The sequence below is a fragment of the Aythya ferina genome (genome assembly GCF_964211825.1).
Source record: "Aythya ferina genome assembly, chromosome: 16".
NCBI classification, from domain to species: domain Eukaryota; kingdom Metazoa; phylum Chordata; class Aves; order Anseriformes; family Anatidae; genus Aythya; species Aythya ferina.
This window is the reverse complement of record NC_140315.1, coordinates 1072663-1091406: the sequence shown is the minus strand read 5'-3', so window position 1 is coordinate 1091406 and position 18744 is coordinate 1072663. Positions and strand designations below refer to the sequence as shown.

The 18744-nt window shown below is 65.1% G+C and overlaps 2 protein-coding genes across 5 annotated transcripts; both read left to right on the top strand.

The window, feature by feature from the left end:
• The first annotated feature begins 901 nt into the window (after positions 1–901).
• On the top strand, positions 902–12127 carry HM13 (histocompatibility minor 13). Of its 4 annotated transcripts, none has more exons than XM_084538142.1 (13): positions 902–1113; positions 2110–2208; positions 3356–3438; positions 4261–4349; positions 4960–5045; positions 5160–5285; positions 6853–6910; positions 7208–7291; positions 7587–7623; positions 8555–8657; positions 9316–9497; positions 11081–11274; positions 11726–12127. In XM_084538142.1, the coding sequence occupies exons 1-12, from the start codon at positions 922–924 to the stop codon at positions 11229–11231; spliced, it is 1290 nt and encodes a 429-aa protein (XP_084394268.1). In that variant the 5' UTR covers positions 902–921; the 3' UTR covers positions 11232–11274; positions 11726–12127. The 4 variants fall into 4 exon arrangements, with proteins under 4 accessions (XP_084394268.1, XP_084394269.1, XP_084394270.1 ...); XM_084538144.1 differs by having other exon boundaries at positions 903–1113; positions 9316–9401; XM_084538143.1 differs by lacking the exon at positions 11081–11274.
• A 4552-nt stretch (positions 12128–16679) lies between these two features.
• ID1 (inhibitor of DNA binding 1) lies at positions 16680–17660 on the top strand. The gene is made up of 2 exons (XM_084538375.1): positions 16680–17077; positions 17367–17660. Exons 1-2 carry the CDS (start codon positions 16757–16759, stop codon positions 17406–17408), a joined length of 363 nt encoding a protein of 120 aa, XP_084394501.1. The 5' UTR covers positions 16680–16756; the 3' UTR covers positions 17409–17660.
• The last annotated feature ends 1084 nt before the right edge of the window (positions 17661–18744 follow it).

Here is an 18744-nt window from a genome sequence, read left to right as displayed (position 1 = left end):
TTGGAGATAAATTTGGAGGTAAATTTGGAGGTGTATTCGAGGTAAGTTTGGAGGTCCATCTGGAGGTGCATTTGGAGGTAAAATTGAGGTATTTAGAGGTAAATTTGAAGGCTTATTAGATGTAAGTTTGGAGATCCATTTGTAGATGTATTGGAGGTATATTTGGAGGTACGTTTGGAGAAAAATTTGGAGGTAAATTCGGAGGTGTACTCAAGGCATATTTGGTGTATTCGAGGTGTACTTGGAGGTGCATTTGGAGATAAAATTGAGGTATTTCGAGGTAGATTTGGAGGTTTATTAATGGTAAGTTTGGAGGTCCATTTGGAGTTATTTTGAGGTATTTGGAGGACCGTTTGGAGATGCATTTGGAGGGATCTGTGGAGATGTATCGGAGGTATATTTGGAGAGAAATTCGGAGGTAAATTTGGAGGTGTACTCGAGGCATATTTGGTGTATTCGAGGTGTGCTTGGAGGTCCATTTGGAGGTAAAATTGAGGTATTTCGAGGTAGATTTGGAGGTTTATTAAAGGTAAGCTTGGAGGTCCATTTGGAGTTATTTGGAGGACCGTTTGGAGATGCATTTGGAGGGATATGTGGAGACGTATTGGAGGTATATTTGGAGAGAAATTTGGAGGTAAATTTGGAGGTGTATTCGAGGTGTATTTGGAGGCAAAACTGAGGTACTTGGAGGTAGATTCGACAGTTTATTAGAGGCAACTTTGGGGCTATTTGGCGTTGTACTGGAGGCCCGTTTGGAGCTACACAGCGCTACAACGGCATTAAAAATGGCGGTGTATGGGGGGGGGGGCGCAACCGGCGGTCTCCTAGCAACGCGCGGCGGGCCGGCGTGCCCGTGACGCACGCACGCGCGCGCGGCGCGTGACGCACTTCCGGCCGGTACGGTGGACGTGTCGGTGCGCCATGGAGGAGGCGGCGGCGCTCAACGGCAGCGCCGGGCCCGGGGCCTCCCCCTCGCCCCCCGCCGCCACCGCCTCCGCCCGGCCGCCCGCCACCCCCGAGGGCATGGCGCTGGCTTACGGCAGCCTCGTCCTCATGGCGCTGCTGCCCATCTTCTTCGGGGCGCTGCGCTCCGTCAGCTGCGCCAAGAGCAAGGTAACGGTAACGGTAACGGGCCTAACGGTAACGGGCCCACACCGGGAGGTGGGGGGGGGGGGGGGCGGGGGGCCTGCAACGGTTCCTCGCGGCCTGCACCGGTTCCTCGCGGCCCGCTGGGGCTGTGCCCTGTGAGGGGGTCGGGGGAGGCACCGGGGAGCTGCCGGTGCCCGGTAACCCCCTGCCGGTGCCCCGGTTCCTCCCTCCCGGTGCCCCGGGACCTCCCTCCCCGGTGCTCCAGGCCGGCACCGCAGCGCCTCAAGGAGGGGGCTGCATCCCGAGCCCGGCTTCTTGCTGTTATTTGTCCCCGGGGCTCCCGGTGGTGCCCCGGAGCTCCCCGCAGCCCGGTAACCGGGGCCGTGAGCCCCGTGGTCCCGTCCGTGTTTCCCTTCCCGAGCTGCCAGTGCCTCCATGGAACCGCTTCGCATAACGGCTCCTGCGGCCGGGCGCCCTAACGGGTGCGGGGTGCCGGTGTCCGCCCGCAGGGAGCACAGAGCGGGGCTGGGGGCACAGCAGCCGTGGCCCCCGGTCCTCGGAAAGGGACCCCCGGGGTGGGGAGGGGGCGTCCCAGCAGCGAGGTGAGGACCGAGGGGCTGGCGGGAGGGCGGCGGGGCTGGGAGCGCGGTGGCCATATGGTGTGCACAGATGGGGACGGGCTGGCACGAGCCGCCAGGGGCCCGGCTCTGCGCCGGGTAGAAAAGGGAATCAACGCGGTGCAGGAGGAGGCAGCGCTGCTCCCTTCCCCAGAGGAAAAGCGCAGGGAGCTGGAGCAGCCCCAGGAAGGATGGATGCAAATCTGCTTTTCCCATCCTGGGTTCTACCTGTGACACAGCCCCAGCTCTGGGGACCACTGGGGGCCAGCTGCTGGGCTTCTCCTCCCCAGAGCCACCGCGGTGCTGCCACGGAGCCCTGCGGGGTCCTGGTTGGGTCTGCCGGGTACGAGGGCACGGCACAGGTCACCGTAACCCCCCTCGTGTCCTCTCCTTCCCTCCCCAGAACTCCTCGGAGATGCCGGAGACCATCACCAGCCGAGATGCTGCTCGATTTCCCATTGTTGCCAGTTGCACCCTTCTGGGGCTCTACCTCTTCTTTAAAGTGAGTACACCCCAGGAACGGGGCTGGGTTCCCTGGTGCTGGGGCAGAAGGCACCCGGTGCCCCCAAGCAGGGGACGTGCCTTCTCCCCGAGCTGCGCAGCCTTTGGGTAGTTTGGGGCCGCAGAGAGGCACCTCGCTGGCTCCTGGCCTGCTGGGGAGAGCTGAGGAGGTGGGGTTTATCACAGCGAGCTGGGAATATTTGAATTTACAGCCTTATCTCTGCTGATAGCGGGCACCGTGCAGCAGCCAGCCCAGGTGGCTTCCGGCCTGCCTGAGCCTCTGTGGGCTGGCAGCACTGTGCACGGGTCTGTGCCATGGGGAAAGGCTGCGTGGAGGCCACTGAGGCTGCGTGGGGACCAGCTCTGTGGCAGGGCGGGCAGGATTTGGCCTCCCCAGTAGTGTTCCCTGCTCCCCTGGTTGAATTCCCTCCGGATTTGCCAGTGGGGTAACGGGGCTGCAGCTCCTCCTTCAGGCTACTGCTAGGAAAGCAGTGAAGGAGTAAATCTGCCCGGCTGCTGCTGGAGGGGGCAGTAGGGCAGCCCCCTGATCCGCCAGCCTCCTCTTTAGGTGTCAGGAAAGAGTTTAGGAATGTGCAGTGTGCCCCCATGGTCTGTGGTGTTCCCTTTTAGTGTCTGCGCTGTGCCCTAAGCTCTGCTGTCCCACCATCCTTCCTCCCAGGAGAGCAGGAGGGCCCACGGCTCTCCAGACGTGCCAAATCACTTCTCCAGGGGTGCTGTGAGCTCTGAATCACGGTGTGGGATTGAACCGAGCAGCAGCTGTGTGTTTTGGGGGGCAGGAACTCCAATAACACCCCTCAAAACTGGGGCAGGGAGCGCTCGGATGCTGCCCCGCTCCCTGCTGCTCTGCGGGGACGTGGCGGGGGAGCTGTGCCCTCCTTTCTGCAGCACAGGAGTTATTTTTTGAGCTGAGCGGCTCACAGGTGTGCCACAGCTCGTGCGTTCTGCGAGCAGGCAGCTATTTCCAACGTATTTTATAGCAGCAGGGCAAGGATTTGGGTTATTGCAGCTCTCCTTCCCGTCCCCGTGGAGCCCCGCCGCAGCGGCTGTCGGTCACAGTGAGGCCTTTCCCTTCGGTATCAGCGAGGAGAACGCAGCAGTAACCCCCTCCCCGTGGTTTTCCCTTGCAGATATTCTCTCAAGAGTACATCAATCTCCTGCTGTCCATGTATTTCTTCGTGCTGGGGATCCTCGCCCTGTCCCACACCATCAGGTAGGGTGCTGAGCTGATGGCAGGGCGGCATAAAGCACCGTCACCGTGTGGCAGAGCCAAATCCCAGCTCCTGGAGGCTTTTCCCTCAGAAGATCTCAAGGGGAGGCAGGGCTGGAGCATGCTGTGAGCCCGTCCTGCTGCAGGAGCTGGGGCAGGCCAAGGCTCAGCAGTCCCAGTGGTCCTGTTCTCTGAGCTCGTAGCAGGTAGAGCCAGCATCCCACCCCGAGGAGCTGCCTCGAGGAGGGCCGAGCTCCCCAGCACCGCAGTTCCCTTCCTGCAGCAGCTGGCACGGGCAGCTGGAGCTCTCCGTAACGTCCCCAACATCTCGCACTCGTGTTTGGTGCAAGGTGCTGAAAGCTCGGGCTGTTTCAGTAACCGAAAAGCAGAACTGGTTTCCTGTTTCCTGAGCTGGGGACCAGATGCTTTCCCTAGAGCAGCGCTGCCGTTCCGCCTGGGCTCTGGCCCTGCTCCCAGCTCGCTCACAGAGCTGTGGCCTGGCCAGTTCTGGGTGCCCAGAGGCTTTTTGGGGGCACAGTGCAAGCCCCATCAGGGCTGGGTTCTCCCTTCCCATATGAGGCGCTTTGTGCCTGTTCCCTAGAGCGTTTGGGGACTGTGACATGCCAGTGGATCCTCCCCTGGAGGAGCACAAGTTCCCACACTTGGTGACAAGCTGGGGCTCGTTCCAGTCCCTGACATGGCAAACCCTGGGACTTCCCTGCCCTGCGAGGGGACCGATGTTCATGCGGAGGTGCTGGGCAGTGCCTCGTGCAGGGTTTCTGTAGAACTGCCCTTCTCTGCAACCTTTTTTTTCTCTTTTCCCAGCCCCATGATGAACAGATTCTTCCCTGCAAACTTCCCCAATAAACAGTACCAGCTCCTCTTCACCCAGGGCTCCGGGGAGAGCAAGGAAGGTACGTTAGCCTGCCAGGCCTTCCAGGTTCTTGGATGCTTTCTCCTTTCACTGTTTTTGTTTTACTTGTTTCGACTTTCAGCCCTTCTGAACAACCTTCCCAAAGACTTGCCTCTTGTAGCCAGCTTAAGCACTGCCAGCTCTGCACAGATCTGTGTTGTCTTACACCAACACTCTCCCTGTTTTTATCCCTGCCTGTCAGGGAGTTCCCAAACCCAGAGAGTTACAGATTGGGGCTCATGGCTGGTGTTAAATGCCTTACCTTCTGACGATACCACCAAGAGTTAACTGGGTGCAGGAAGAGGGAGCAGGTCTGCCCCTCCTTGCCCTAGGAGAGAGCCTGAATCCAATTTCCTTATTGACAGAAGGCTGGCAGATGCTGTCCTTGTGGCAGAGTCTGGCTGAAGGAGGAGGTCTGGCTCGCAGTGCAGGCTGCTCACACGTCATTTAGACCTGGGGGCCGGGGGCATGACCGTTTTTAGGGGAGGATTCCCCTTTTTGGGGCACGAGCGCTGCGGTCTGTGGTGCTGCCCCGCTGTGAACTCGCCCCCCTACACAGGAGGGGAAGCTGCCGGGCCTGCCCCACGGCTGACTTCTCTCTTTTATTGCAGAAATAGTGAATTACGAGTTCGACACCAAGGATCTCGTGTGTCTGGCCCTGAGCAGTGTTGTCGGGGTCTGGTACCTGCTGAGGAAGGTGAGAGAGCCGCGGCTCTGCTGGGGGGGGGCAGGGACTGGGCAAGGCGTGAGGCTGCGGCTCTGCACGTGCCCCGGGGACCCACCTCTCCTTTTTTTTTTGTGTCCTCCTCAGCACTGGATCGCCAACAATCTCTTCGGGCTGGCGTTTTCCCTCAACGGGGTGGAGCTGCTGCACTTGAACAACGTCAGCACCGGCTGCATCTTGCTCGGGGGCCTCTTCATCTACGACGTCTTCTGGGTAAACGGGAGCACTCCCCAGGGCGGACGCGAGTTGCAGCCGGTGGCGGAAGGCATGTGCGTGGCCTCGTGCCTCTTCGGAGGCAGCGCGCTGGCTGAACACACGCTCGCAGTCAGGATTTCCACTTCCTCAGCCCGGAGGGGTGCGGTGGGGATGACAGAATCAAACGGAGGCCGAACGTGGCTCAGCGAATGGCCGTGTTTTGTAGTTTCTGGCTTCGAGTGCTCAGGGCTGCAGGGATCTCGTCGGGGAGCCTGGTTGCTGTAGGCTGCCCGTGTGCTGAGCACGTCCCGTCCTGGTGACCTGCGTTCCTAGGAGCTGCCCGGTGCCTGGCTGCAGGATGAGGCTGTTCTGGGCTCTGCTGCTCCTGTTTGTATCGGTGCCTCAGCTCTGTCATCAGCTGGCTTCCTCGGTGTCCTTCTGTTCTGCGCCGAGAACCAAATGCTGGAGTGCCTCCAGGCGTTTTCCCTCAGCCAGCACAGCCCTCCCATGTCTTTATTCCCAGGTTTCCCTTATCTTGCTGCAACGGTTCTGGTTCCTTTTCTCCTGACTCCTGTGTAATGTCTGTATTCCTCAGTCTTTCCTGTCCGTCTCCACCTTCCGAATCACTGTTTCAGCGTGTCTCAGAGCTTGTGGACCTTGAGGTCTGTCCAGCAGCACCACAGATGCCTGAGGAATCCTGCCCTGTTTAAGCCAGTTTTTTTTTTGTGTGTTTGGCCAGTGCTCCCTGTTCCACAGATCTCAGCTGTGCTTTGTTTGTCCGTGTGCCACCTCCAGTGCTCCCAGCAAGAGACCTCACGTACCCAGTGCCTTGCGTTGTGTTTGGGGTGTGAGTGTCCTCACAGAGCTGTGCAGGTCACAACCCTCTTTGCTCAGCCCTGCTGTTGCCCATCCAGGTCGGCTTCCCCACGTGGAGCTGCTCCCTGCAGGGACCAGGCACTTGGCTCTTAGCGTGGATTTAATCACAGAGAGATCCGAGGAGAATTTCAGAAAGGAAGTGGAATTGCTTGGTGTGCTGATGGTAGTGTTTTCCCCTGTGTGGACTTGGGGAGAAATCGTACCAGATTCTTTTACCTGGTGCCAGCACGGAGTGTTGTGGCTCCGTGGCAAAGACCAGAGCTTGCTTTAAGGATTTTCTTGAAAGAGCTGAGAGCTGTAGGCATTCACCAGCGTGTGGCTCATCTCCCTGCTGCTGGGCAGCCAGTTCTGGAGCTGGAAGGGAGCAGAGAGGGGTGTTTGACCTCCGTGTTTACAGTCCATCCCCAGAGGTGCTGGTGTTTGGAGCTGACGGTGCAGAACAGGCACTGACCTTGGAGCAAACATCACTGAAAACTGCTCTGTCCCTGGGGCTTTTGGGCTGGGACCCGCAGGCAGCTCCCTGCACCCCGTCAGGCTTTGTACCGGTGACTCCCCGGGGCTGAAGGCAGCCTGCTCAGGGCTCAAGGGGTTCTCCGAGCACTGCTGGGCTCCCCTGCCCACAGCCTCTGGGTGCTGCTGGGGGGAAAATGCTGCGGAGTGCGTGTCCCCGTGCAGCCGTCCTCACCCCGACTGCTCTGCTCGCCCCTAGGTCTTTGGCACCAACGTGATGGTGACGGTTGCCAAATCGTTCGAGGCTCCGATAAAACGTGAGTAGATGCTCCCGAGCTCCCCCCAACAGGGCTGCAGTTGCAGCTGCTTTTTTAAAAAAAAAAATAAAAATGTGAATTTGGGGGTGGTGGAGCGGGCAGTGGCTCACGTCCTGGGAGCTGCAGCTGAGCCCCGTGCATGGGGCTGGCCCCAAATCCCTCGGGTTTCCCACTCCAGTGCCCAGGGCTGGCCCAGGAGAAAGCGGGAGGGGGCCTGGGATGGGGCTGGGGTCCTGCCTGGTCCCATTTGGCCGGGCACGGTGGTGCTGAGCTCTGCCCCAACCTCTCTGCTTGCAGTGGTTTTCCCTCAGGACCTGCTGGAGAAGGGTCTGGAGGCCGACAACTTCGCCATGCTGGGGCTGGGAGACATTGTCATCCCAGGTGAGGACACAAGGGGGAGAACGTCACCAGGACTGAGTGAGGCAGCCATGGGACACCAGGCAGGGGGCTCGTTCCTCTTGCTGTGCTTTTTTTTGCTCTGTCTGAGCCCCCCCAGCCTCACACCGGGGCTGGGAGCTGCGTGGGTGGGTGCAGAGCCCCCCTGGGTCTCCCCTTGGGGTCGGGGCCGTGCCGGTGCTGTCCCGGTGCCACGAGAGGGCACTGTGAGCCCAGGCATGGCCGCGGGTGGCTGAAGGCTCTGCCTTCCTCTGCCTCCATCCTCTCCTTCTCCCTGCAGGGATCTTCATCGCCTTGCTGCTGCGCTTTGACATCAGGTGAGGGGGTGGTGGGGAAGGGTCCCGCACAGGCTGGGTCTTGCAGCGTGCTCCCGTTGTTGTTGTAGGGGAAAAAAGGAGAAGAAGAAGGCAAGAACTCGGTTGTGTGCACTCATCTGGGGCTTGGGGTGGGGATGCAGGAGAGCAGAAATGAGCAGGGCTGGGCGTGGGGGATAAATCCTGAGCTCGTGAGCATTGCTCAGGGGAGCAACGTGGGGAGAGGGGGGGGGTCAGCAGCACCCAGCGACCTCGCAGGTTCCCTGACCCCGAGGAGCAGGGCTCGTGCTGCCGTGGCGTGGAGGAGAAGTGGAAATAAAGTGAGGCAGAGCTGGGGTGCTGCTCGTGTGTCTGCCCCCACGGGGAAAGGCAGCTCCTTCCCACGCAGGGCGGCTGCACCTGCTGGTGGGGCGTAGCTCCCAGCCCCACAGCAGCAGCCTCTGGCTCGGGAGCTGCTGGGAACGGGCTGCCCCGTGCAGCTGCAGCGGGGTGGCCCCGCTCCTGTCGCTGTTGCACAGCCCCTCTGCTCCCTGCCAGCACTTCCAGGTGTTTCCACCCACATCCTGCCTGCACCTGCTGGGAATCCCAGCCATCAAACGCCACGTGCAGCCAGCAGGCAGCCGGGGGAGGACAGCGGGGGGATCCTCTCCCCGGGTCCCAGCACTGAGTCGTGCACCCCACAGCCACCCAGCAGTGGGATCTGGCAGCTTTTTCCCTCCTTCCCCACCACCTCGCATGGCTGTAACCCCATCCAGCCCCAAAAAGGACCAGGGGCTGTGCTGGTGGCACCTCTGTGCTGGCCCTGAGGCCGTGCAGAGCTCTGCTCCCTGCACCCCGACCTGGTGGGAGATGTCCTGGGCAGCTGGGCCAACTCATTTGGAGCCACTGGCATCCCACAGCTCGAGCTAAGCTTGCTCTGCTCCCTTCCCTCCAGCCTGAAGAAGAACACGCACACGTATTTCTACACCAGCTTCGTGGCCTACATCTTCGGGCTGGGCCTGACCATCTTCATCATGCACATCTTCAAGCACGCCCAGGTGAGCCCTGCCCTTCTGCCCCACGGGGGCACGCGGCCGGACGTGCCAGCCTGGCCACAAGCGTCCCAGGCACGCCAGGAAAAAGCAGATGTTCGTTTGGCTTCACTTTCCCAGCTCCTGCCTGTGCCTTGCCCTCCTCCAAACCCCCCTGGGTCTTCCTGGAGCTGAGCCCTGCCCCAGGGAGGCTGCTTCAGGCTGAAAACAGCACGGAGGAGCACAGTGGGGGGCTCCAGGAGCACTCTGTGGGTGCTGTTGCTGCCCTGTGGGGTTTCTCGGTGTGTTCACAGCCCGCAGTGGGTGCCCAGATGCTTCTGGGGCCCGAGGAGATGCCCAGGAAGGCGCTGAGCTGTGGGTGAGCACGGCCACCCGTGCTCCTTGCAGGCACCTTGGCTCACGGGTGGCTGTTGGGTGCTGTCCGTGACCCCAGCGCTCACCTCCACCCCTCTTTGGGGTTTGCACCCCTCTGCCAGGCAGCCTCTGTGCCACTTTGGGACCCCGTGGCAGGGTTTTTGTCCTTCTTGGCTCTCACAGCAGCTTACTGGGGCTCTCCCCTCTCTGCACAGTGGAGATTTGGTGGGGACAGAGCCCTGCCCTCCCGAGGGGCCACCTGTGGTCGGGTTTAATCGATTTTTTATTTTTTTTTTTTCCTCTCTGGCAGCCTGCTCTGCTCTACCTGGTCCCCGCGTGCATCGGATTCCCCCTGCTTGTGGCCTTGGCGAAGGGAGAAGTAACCGAAATGTTCAGGTGGGCCTCGGCGGGGGTCGGAGCTGTTTTGCCCACGGCGCTGGAGCACAGGAGGCATGCAGATGTTCCCACGCCCGGGCACAGCTGGAGGGACAGGTTCATCTGGGCAGGCTGTGTGTGTGCATGCGTGTGCGGAGGCGGAGGGAGCTGGGTTTGTGCTCGGACACGCCGGGCCTGGCTCCTGCCACCTCCCGGGAGCCCTCGGTGCCCTACCCACGGGGCAGGCAGCGTTTTGGGAGCTGCCGAGCTCTTCCCCTGCTCTGGCAGGCAGGGGAGAGGGTGGGACCGCGCACCTGGTGCCGAGAGAGACTTGGTCATTGTGTGTCCCAGCGCCCGTGGGTGGGGGAGGATGGAATTGGAGCCAGCTGCGGGAGCAGCCGGGGCTGGTTCGAGCACATCCCGGCTTCCCCGCTGGGGTAAGGGAGGCGTTTTGCAGCTGTCTCCCTTGGGACTGCAGATGTGGGGGGGGAAAAAAAACAAAAAGAGCTGGAAAAAGGGATCTCTGCTGTGCTCCAGGCATCGCAAAAAGGCTTCTCCTGCTGGGCTGCCCCCTCCTGCACTCACACACAGCCCCAGGCTGCGGGGATGTTTGTTCCCTGCCCGTGGCTGAGGGCACCTGAAGCAGAGCAGGGAAGGCAGCGTCCAGCCAGGGCTGCTGGGGGTTCCTGTGGGGGCCAGTTTGAGCCCCCAGCCTGCCCAGGAGGGGAAGGAAAACCAGTGCCTGAGCGCTGTGAGGGCTGTGGGGCTGCCCCGGCCTCCTCCCTTCCCCTGGGAGCCGCAGGTATGCGTGTTCCCACCGGGCTGTCAGCTGGGCCCGGCTCCCCCCAGCCCTGCAGCACCTGCCCCGTGCTTTGATGTCGGCTTCTGACGATCGCTGCTGCAGGCACCGAGTGTCCTGGGCTCGTCCTTCCTGTGCACCTGGGCTCCTGCAGCCTCTCTCCCGTGCGCCCTGACTCACTCACCCGCCCGCAGCGGCACCTCCCTGCTCCTGCCCCAGGAAAACAAAACGGGGAGGGGGGAAAAACCCAGCTGAGGGGCTGCAAACCCACCCCCCTGGGGAGCCTGGCGGCTGGTTCTGGGGGAAAAACACCCCCAAAGCGCTGCCTGCTGCTGGGAGCTGAGCTCTGCCAGGGCGAACGGTGGGGCTGTGGGGCTGGAAATGGCTCCAGGTGCTGTCGGGGGAAGCAGGACGTGGCAGGGCTCCTGCCTGCAGGCTTCGTCCCTCACTGCAAGGAATTCCCCCCCCAGGTGTAGCTCCCCTGCAACGTTTCCACTCCTCCCAGTCGCTCCCTGGGCTCGCTGCTCGGTGCAGCTCCCTGCACACATGGGGGGGGTTTCGGCCTGGGGGCAGCTGGGTGCTGTGGTGCTGATGGTCAGGTCCTGACCTTGGCTCTGAGCTGCTCCCCTGCCATGCCCCCCCCGTCCTCCAGCTGCACCAGAGCCTCTCTGCTCCCCCTCTGCTCCCCCAGGGGTTGCCTCCTCCCCGGGTCCCAGCCCTTAACCCCCCCCCAGGGCTGGCGGAGGGGCAGCGGGCTGCCCGCGCAGGGTGCTGGGGTTTCAGCTGTCTCACTTGGAAACTCTTCTGCTTTTTCTTTCTCTCTTTCTCTCTCTTCCCCCCCCCTCTCTCCTTTCTGCCCTGTCCTTCCCCCTTTTCCCTTCCTGCTTCCCTCCTCCTGCAGCTATGAGTCCTCTGCTGAAATCTTGCCGCACACGCCGCGCCTCACCCACTTCCCCACCGTGTCCGGCTCGCCGGCCAGCCTGGCTGATTCCATGCAGCAGAAATTATCCTGCCCCCGCCGACGCCGGCAGCAAAGCCCCAGTGCCATGTAGCAATCGCCCACGGTGCCCTTTTTTTGTCTCTCGCTCTGGCCAGGTAGGGGCTCATCCCGCCTCTCCCCTTTCCCCAGCCTTCACCTCGCTGCTCTGGGCTCCTTTCTCCTCCTTTTGGGGGACCAAAGGGGGGCGAGGAGCTGATGGCTCTGCCCCCATGCTCCCAAATCTCCTCCGTTAGGGCCCAGGGCAGCGCTGCGGGGGTTTTGCAGGCAGAGCAGCGTGGCCCTGGGGGTGTTGCTGCTGTTTTTCCTGCAGCCCCCCTCCTGCAAATCAGTGCTCAGCCCCACGTGGAGAGCCTGGTGCTATCTGGGGAGCCCAGCTGTGCTTTTGGGAGCAAGGATCAGTGTGGAGGGATGAGCTCAAGGCACAGAACCCACCTGGCCCCCCTGTACCAAGCCCTCCCGGTGCTCCGGGCTGATCTCAGCACGTTCTTGTCCCCAGGGCAGGGCTCCCCCCTGCTAATTGCACCCCTTTGGTCCCTCTTTCCCCAGCTACGAGGAGAGCTCTACCCCCAAGGAGGCGCCGGGGGCCTCCAAAGAGGAGCCCACAGCAGCTGACAAGAAGGAGAAGTGACCTTGCCCGGGGGCCAGGCTCGGCGCTGCCGGGCTGGGGCCCTTCCAGACCTCCCTCGAGTGACGGACGACGAGACAATTGTGCCAGAGCATCGTGTTGTGTGTGTCGGAGCAGCCGCCCAGGTGGGGGGCATCGATGTACGCCGCGTGTCCACCCCCCTCCCTGCTCCCCCTTCTCCCCCCAGGGGCCATGCAGCCCCCCCTTCCCTTTCCCTTGGGCTCCTTTGGGGGCGCGGGGCGGGCGGGCGGCACCCCACAGGCCGGTTTTTAAATTTTGTATTGTGCATTTGCTTTCTCTCATATTAAACCATCTCAAAGGAAGCGGGGCCGGGGGGTTATTGGGGCTGCTCCAGCCTCGTGCATGAGCTCTGGGCGAGCATCCGAGCCCTTCCAGCAGCTTTATTCCCCCCCTCGGGGTTTGGGATCCTTCTCTTTGCACCCAAGTGACCGTCCCCTTCCCCTCCTGCAGCGCTCTGCCTGGCCTCGGTGCCACAGCACCAATATTTGGGGCCGTGGCCACTGCACCCAGCTCTGGGAACGGGGGTGCTGCGGGCAGGGGCAGCCCCAGCAGCCTTCCTGCTTCCTGCTGGGGCCGTTTGCCCTGCGCCTCGCGGCACCAGCAGTGTCCTCCCTGCCCGCCTCGGGGCAGGCGAGCAGAGGATCCCGCATCCCTCGGGCCGTGCCCACTGCCAGAATAAATAGAAAGTGTTTGCTGGCTTGGCAGCCCCTCCACAAAAGCCGTATTGAGCTATTATTCCCCCGCCTGGGCTGCGAGCACTAAAAGTGGCGCCTCGCCTTCTGCCATCTAATGACCCCGCGCGGGCTCCTACAGATGTTTTCTATGACTTACAGCTCCTTTTCCAACGGCCCTGTCCGCAAAAACAAGAGGGGCCACTTTAATTCCAATTAAATACCTCCAGCTAAGCAAACAGTGTGCAGCGGGGCCTGGGCACCGCGCGGCCGCCAGGCCCGGCCCACAGAGCCGCTGAGTCTAGACTCCAGATGTGATTCCCCCAGGCTCCAGTGCCCCGTGGAAAACGACACGGGGCCACGACACGGGGCCGTGCCCGAGGCTGTGGGGCCGCCACCACGTCCTACAAGGCTCTGTGTCCTCCCGAGCTTTGGCTGGGGGCATCCCCGGGGGTCTCGCACCTATCCCCGCTCAGCCTCCGTGGTGTTGGGGTGCATTTGGTCCCCCAGCTGTGGGCAGCAGGAGCGTGGCAGCGAGCTGGGAGCTTTCCAAGGGGCTCCCAGCGGCGCCACGGGGAGCGGAAGGCACGGAGAGGGGACAGCGGGGTCACCCCGGCCCTGCCCGGCCGATAAGCGGGGCAGAGCCCGGAGGAAGGAAGCGCTCGGGCCCTGCAAGGAGCTGGGAGCACAGCCAGCGCCTGGGCGGCCCCCGGGGCTCTCCTGCCCCTGCTGCACCTGGGTCCTGCGGCGGCTGCGCGGCTCCGCTCTGTCTGGGCCACCTTCCCCCTGCTGTGGGGTCCCTTTGGCTCATGGGGGACACAAAAAAATCCCCCCGGCTCCAGTGTGAGCCCTCCATCCACGGGGCTGGGGGACGGCTCCATCCCTGCTGCCCCAGCTGGGGGGTTTGGGGTGATTCCCCCCTCCCCAAACACTGCCTGCGACACCCCGGGCACCTTCCCCTTGTGCCAGGGGCTGAACTCAGCCCCACAGCCCCGGTAGGACGGGCTGTGGGCGCACAGGGAGCACCCAAGGGTGCCAACGCTGAGCATAGGGTGGGAAATGCTGGTGCCTGGGGGGGACACGTGGGGTCTGCTGGTCCCCAGAGCCCCGCAGAGCCTCCCTAAAAGGGATGGGTGCTGGGTGCACCAGCTGACAGCACCTGGAGCCAGGGACACCCGGCCACGGTGGGGGGGCCTCTGGTGAGAGCCGGGGTCCCACGGAGCGCCGGCGCCCGGCCGTCGGCTGCGAGCAGGGAGAGGAAGCAGGAGAGAGCAGCCCCGTCCCCGGCCTGCCGGCGAGGAGGGGCAGGAAGCTGGAATAAATCCCAGGAAGGGCCGCCTGGCTCCAGCTGGTCTGGGCTGCAGCGGATGGAGCCGGGAACGGGAAGGGAGAAGGCGGGAGGGGAACGCGCGGGGGCTTTCTCAGGCCTCGGCCCCGCTCCAGCTGTGCGACGGGTGCTGCTGGCCCCAGGCAGCGTTGGGGCTCCCGATAGGCACGGGGATGGCTGGGCTGGAGGCGATGCAGAGGGCTGAGTAGGCAAAATTTGGGGGGAACCCATTCATGTAGGGGGCACCCTGGTGTCTGCGGGCCCGTGGGATTCCCTCCTGCGCTCGGCCACGCGTCCGCGTCTGGCTCCGTGCTGCTGGGACGCGGTGTCCTGCGGAGCCCATCCCATTGCTGCTGCTTTTAGGGGCACAAAACCCAAACCTGAGCCCCCCCAAACGCATCAGTGCCCACTGGGGAACCCAACTCCACGTTGCCGAGCCCTGCACGCGGGGCCGGGTGCTGCCACGGGGCTGGGGCACTGCCCAGCCCCTGTCCCCATCGTCCCCACGGCGCAGGCAGCCCCTCGGTGCAGCCGTGCCCTGTGTGGTCCCTCCAGTGCAGGGGGGGCACGGCCGGGGGGCTTTGATGTGCTCGGCTGCTGGGCAACCCCTGCTCGGCGCAAAGCAGCCGCGCTCCCGGCCCGGGCTGCGCCCCGCCAGCGCCATATGGCCGAGGCCACCGTTCCCAGAATTGAGATGGAAATGAAGCCATCCGTCTTGGGGGCCGACACCGGCACCCGGCTACAACCAGGGCAGCACCGCGGGGCCACGCCGCCAACCCCAGCACCCCAAAGTACTGAGAGGGGGGGGGGTCCCACAACCAGGGGGACCCCAGCAGGACGAGGGGACGCCCGTGTCCCTGTCCCCAACGCCACCCGGGGTGCTCGGGGCTGGCTCGTCCCGGCCGTGGCGCATTGTTGGCGGTGCAGCTGGCGGGCGCGCGGCCGGGCCGGCGGCACTGAAAGGCATTCCTGCGCACAATGTCCCCGGCCTCCCCGCCGCGGCCAGGCCGCCACCGCCAGATGGGGGCTAATTAGCGGCTTTGAGAGCCGCGGTGGGAACCGGGCAGCACCAGGCCCCCTCCGCGGGGCTCATGAATGGAGGGGGCGACCCCAGCGCCGTGCCCACCCTGGGAACCGCTCGGGGATGAAGGGACGGAGGGACAGAGGGAGGGATGGAGGGACGGATGTGCTCACAAAGCCAGGGGGATGGAGGGACCGAGGGATGGGAGGACGGAGGGATGGGAGGATGGAGGGATGCAGCTGTCCCTGGCCACGCAGGGCCCAGAGGTGCTGGGTTAAAGCCCCTCCATGCGCAGCAGGCTCCAGGGTTGCCCTCACCCTGCAGAGGAAGAGGAGAAGAAGCCTTCATCTCACTCCACACCCGGGGAGATGCTGCGGGCTCCCCCATGGCAGGGCCTGGCCCTGACGCAGCCACGCCACGAGGACGGGGAGCATGGCTCACCCACACGGGGTACCCGCCGTGTGCCTGCGTCCATCCCCGCTTCTGCAGCCGCTGCGCACGGCCGGGTTTGTGCACGTGGGAGCTTCTACAAGGCTGTGCACGACTGCGTTTCCTCGTGCACGCCCGTGCGTGTGCCTGCATGCACGGCCGTGTGCGTGCCCCCGTGGCCGTGCCCGTGCCACGCACACACGCTCACGCGTCCCCGAGCGTGCGGGTGGCCGAGGAGGCTGCAGCTGCCCCCGGAGAGCTGCTCCCGGCCGCTCCGCTCCTGCTGCAGCTGCGGGTCGGGTCCTGCCCAAGGCCCCCGCCGAGATGCGGCTGCGCCTCCCTGCAGGTGCGGGGAGCCGGGCACGATCATTACCGCTAATTAGCGCTCGGATCGGAAGCCCTTCGGGGCAGGGCCTGGGTTGGTTTCGACTCGAGGCCTCACGGAGGCTGCAGCCGCCCAGGGGGGACCTCCCCGTCCCCGTCCCCGTCCCCGTCCCCGTCCCCGTCCCCGTCCCCGTCCCCGTCCCCGTCCCCGTCCCCGTCCCCGTCCCCGTCCCCGTCCCCGTCCCCGTCCCCGTCCCGCAGCCGCGCACACCGGGGAGCTCCGGGGATTGGGGGGGGGCAGCCCGAGGGCGAGCAAGGCCGGGGCTGCGGGGTCCCCTCGGGGTGTCCCCGTGTCCCCGTGGGGTGCCGGTGCCCCTCGGCCGTGCCCCGGTGGCCGCAGGTGCCCCCCCCACTCCCCACCCCCTCCCCAACCCCCCCAGCCCCGCCCCCGTCTCCATGGGCACCGCCCGCCAGGCGCCGCGCTGACAGCGCGCGGGGTTTTATGAATGGGTGACGTCACGGCCCTGGCGTCTAACGGTCTGAGCCGCCCGGGGGGGGGCGGGGAAGGGGAGAGGGGGGGCTACGAGGGGCGACAGCGGGGCCGGGGGGGGCTGGGAGGGATGGGGGGGCGTGGGAGGGATGGGGGAGGGTGTGTGGGGGGCGTGGGGGGAGAGCTGGGCTGCGGGGGGCGAGGGGGCTGCAGGGCACGGGGGGGGCAACGGGGACGGGGGGGGCTGGGCTGTGGGAGCCCGGCGGTGGAGGGACCCCGGGGGGTGCGGGGAGCCCGGGGGGCTGCGGGGGGGCTGGGGGGTCGTGGGGGACCCCCGGTACGGGCCCGCGGCGGGGAGGGCCCCCCCGCACCCCTCCAGCCCCCTCCCCGTATCCCAAGCCCCCCTCCCGCTCTCCCCACCCCCCCCGCGGCCCCTTTAAGGCTCTGCCCTTCGGGGCGCATGAATGGGGCGGCCGCCGCCGGCCCCGCCCCTTCTGCATCGCCATTGGCTGCCTCTCTCCCCGCGGCCCCGCCCCCCTTCGGCGGCGCTCTATAATTGGCGCTGCGCGGCGCGGCGGGGCGCAGCGCTCCCACGGCCGCCCGCAGGGTCCTAGCGCCGCCCGCCGCGCCGCGCTCCGCTCCGCTCCGCCGCCCGCTCGCTCGCTCTCCATGAAGGTCGCCGCCGTCGCCCCGTCTCCGCTGCCCGCCGGTCCCGGCGGGGCGCTGAAGGCGGTGAGGCCCGGGGAAGCCGCCCGCTGCGGGCCGGGGCCGGGGCCGGGAGCGATCGCGGCTGAGCAAGCGGCGGCCGCGCTGCTGTACGACATGAAGGGCTGCTACTCGCGCCTGCGGGCGCTGGTGCCCACCCTGCCCCGGCACCGGAGGGTGTCCAAGGTGGAGCTGCTGCAGCATGTCATCGACTACATCTGGGACCTGCAGCTCGCGCTGCAGCCCGGGCCCCCCCGGCCCCCCAACGCCGCCGAGCCCCCCGAGGTGAGTGCGGTGCCGGGGCTGCCCCGAGCCCTGCCCGGCCCCGGGGTCCCCCTTCTCCCCCCGGGCCCTTTTTCCCCTTTTCCCCCTTCTCCCCCCGGGCCCTTTTTCCCCTTTTTCCCCCTTCTCCCCCCGGCCGCCCCCCTCCGCTGCCCCCTTTCCTGGGACGGCCCCTCCACCACCCCCCCGGTCCCTGGGGCGCCCCCCCCACACCGTCACCCCCTTGTTTTCCCCCCCCCCCCCCCCGGTCCCCGAGCAGCACTGACCGCCCTCTCCGTTCCCGTTCCCGCAGGCTCCGTGCATGCCCGCTGCCGACCGCATCCTGTGCCGCTGAGACCTCCACGGACCTACCGGGACCCCCCCCCCAGCGCCGCGCTCCGGATGGGACCCCCGGGCACGGATGGGGCCCGAAGCTGCGGGGCTGCAGCCAGGGCCCCCCCACCACACCCCCCCAACCCGGGGGCTTCGGATCGTAACCTTCTCAGATTGCTGAGAGCATTCCCTGTATTGTATATTACAATGATGCTGGAGAATATTGTTCTACAATAGCTGGAGTTTTGTTATTAAACAAGCCCTGATTACCAGGCACGCGTCTTCTTCGTGGCTGCATTGCACGGGGCTTTTTTTTTTTTTTGGGGGGGGGGGGGGTGGATCCCTCCTGGCTTGCCCCCAGAGCCTGGGCACGCATCGGGAGTCCCATAGGAGCCCGTCCTGGGCTGGGGGGGTGCAGAGAGGGGGGTCCCAGTTGGGCTGGCCCCTCTACTGGTGGTACTGGGGTGCTGTGAGGCACAGGCTGTGTGTGAGTGACCCCCCCCAGCATGGGGTGCAGTGGGCATTGAGCCCCGGGGGGAGGCACACCCGGGGGTGGCCATGCCCTGCCATCTCCCTGTGCCCCCCCTCTGGGGCTGGGAGCTCTGGGGGGGTCTCCTCACACCCCCCTCTAGGGCATGGGGGGGCTCAGGAGGCAGGGATGGGGCTGGTTGGGGATCCCTGCAGTGAGTTTATGTGGCGGGGGGGGGGGCTGGAAGTGGCACATCCCCATCCCAGCACCCTGCCCATGGGGGCTGTGCCCTTGCTGCCCCCCAGCAGGGACTGGGGGGGCACAGCCTGCTCCAGCTTCCCCGGGCTGCGGCGTGGTTTGAGGCTGAGAGGGGACCCCTGGGCAGGCGCAGGGGGGAAGCTGCTTCCCCCCCAGTGCTGGGACGTGTCTCCAGGGGTGGGTGCCATGGGGTGAGCTGCCCAGGGACATCTCCGGGGCCTGCCCTCGCCCCACTTCCCCGCAGGGCTGCCCGTGGCCTTCCATAACTCACACACCGTCACCGGCCAAGTGACTGGGCAGGGGACACGGTGTGGGACAGCCCCCCCCGTGGGCTACCCTGAGGGACAGTCCCCACCGTGGGCTGCCCGGAGCTGCAGCTCCTGCGGGCCCCAGGGTGTTGGGGCCAGCCCTGGGGACACAGAGGAGCCCTGGGGACACGGAGCAGCCCCCAGCAGCAGAAGGAAGTTTCGTGGCCGGGGTTGTGCAACCCCCCCAGCTGTGGGTGCCCCAGGACCCAGGAGGCTGCCCCGTGACTCAGGAGCCCCCCTCGGGGCTGGAGCCACCGTGCCCGGCCCTTCCCGGGGGGCTGGGGGGACAAAGCGGGGTCTGGGGGCTCTGCCTGCGCCCCCAC

What these genes read in the sequence shown, in the direction of transcription:
- HM13 (XM_084538142.1), top strand. Translation starts at nt 922, where the DNA reads ATGGAGGAGGCGGCGGCGCTCAACGGCAGCGCCGGGCCCGGGGCCTCC. An exon ending in TCATCTACGACGTCTTCTGG is followed by an intron (nt 5,286 to 6,852) that starts GTAAACGGGAGC and finishes GCTCGCCCCTAG; the next exon opens with GTCTTTGGCACCAACGTGAT. An exon ending in ACATCTTCAAGCACGCCCAG is followed by an intron (nt 8,658 to 9,315) that starts GTGAGCCCTGCC and finishes CCTCTCTGGCAG; the next exon opens with CCTGCTCTGCTCTACCTGGT.
- ID1 (XM_084538375.1), top strand. Translation starts at nt 16,757, where the DNA reads ATGAAGGTCGCCGCCGTCGCCCCGTCTCCGCTGCCCGCCGGTCCCGGC. An exon ending in ACGCCGCCGAGCCCCCCGAG is followed by an intron (nt 17,078 to 17,366) that starts GTGAGTGCGGTG and finishes CCGTTCCCGCAG; the next exon opens with GCTCCGTGCATGCCCGCTGC.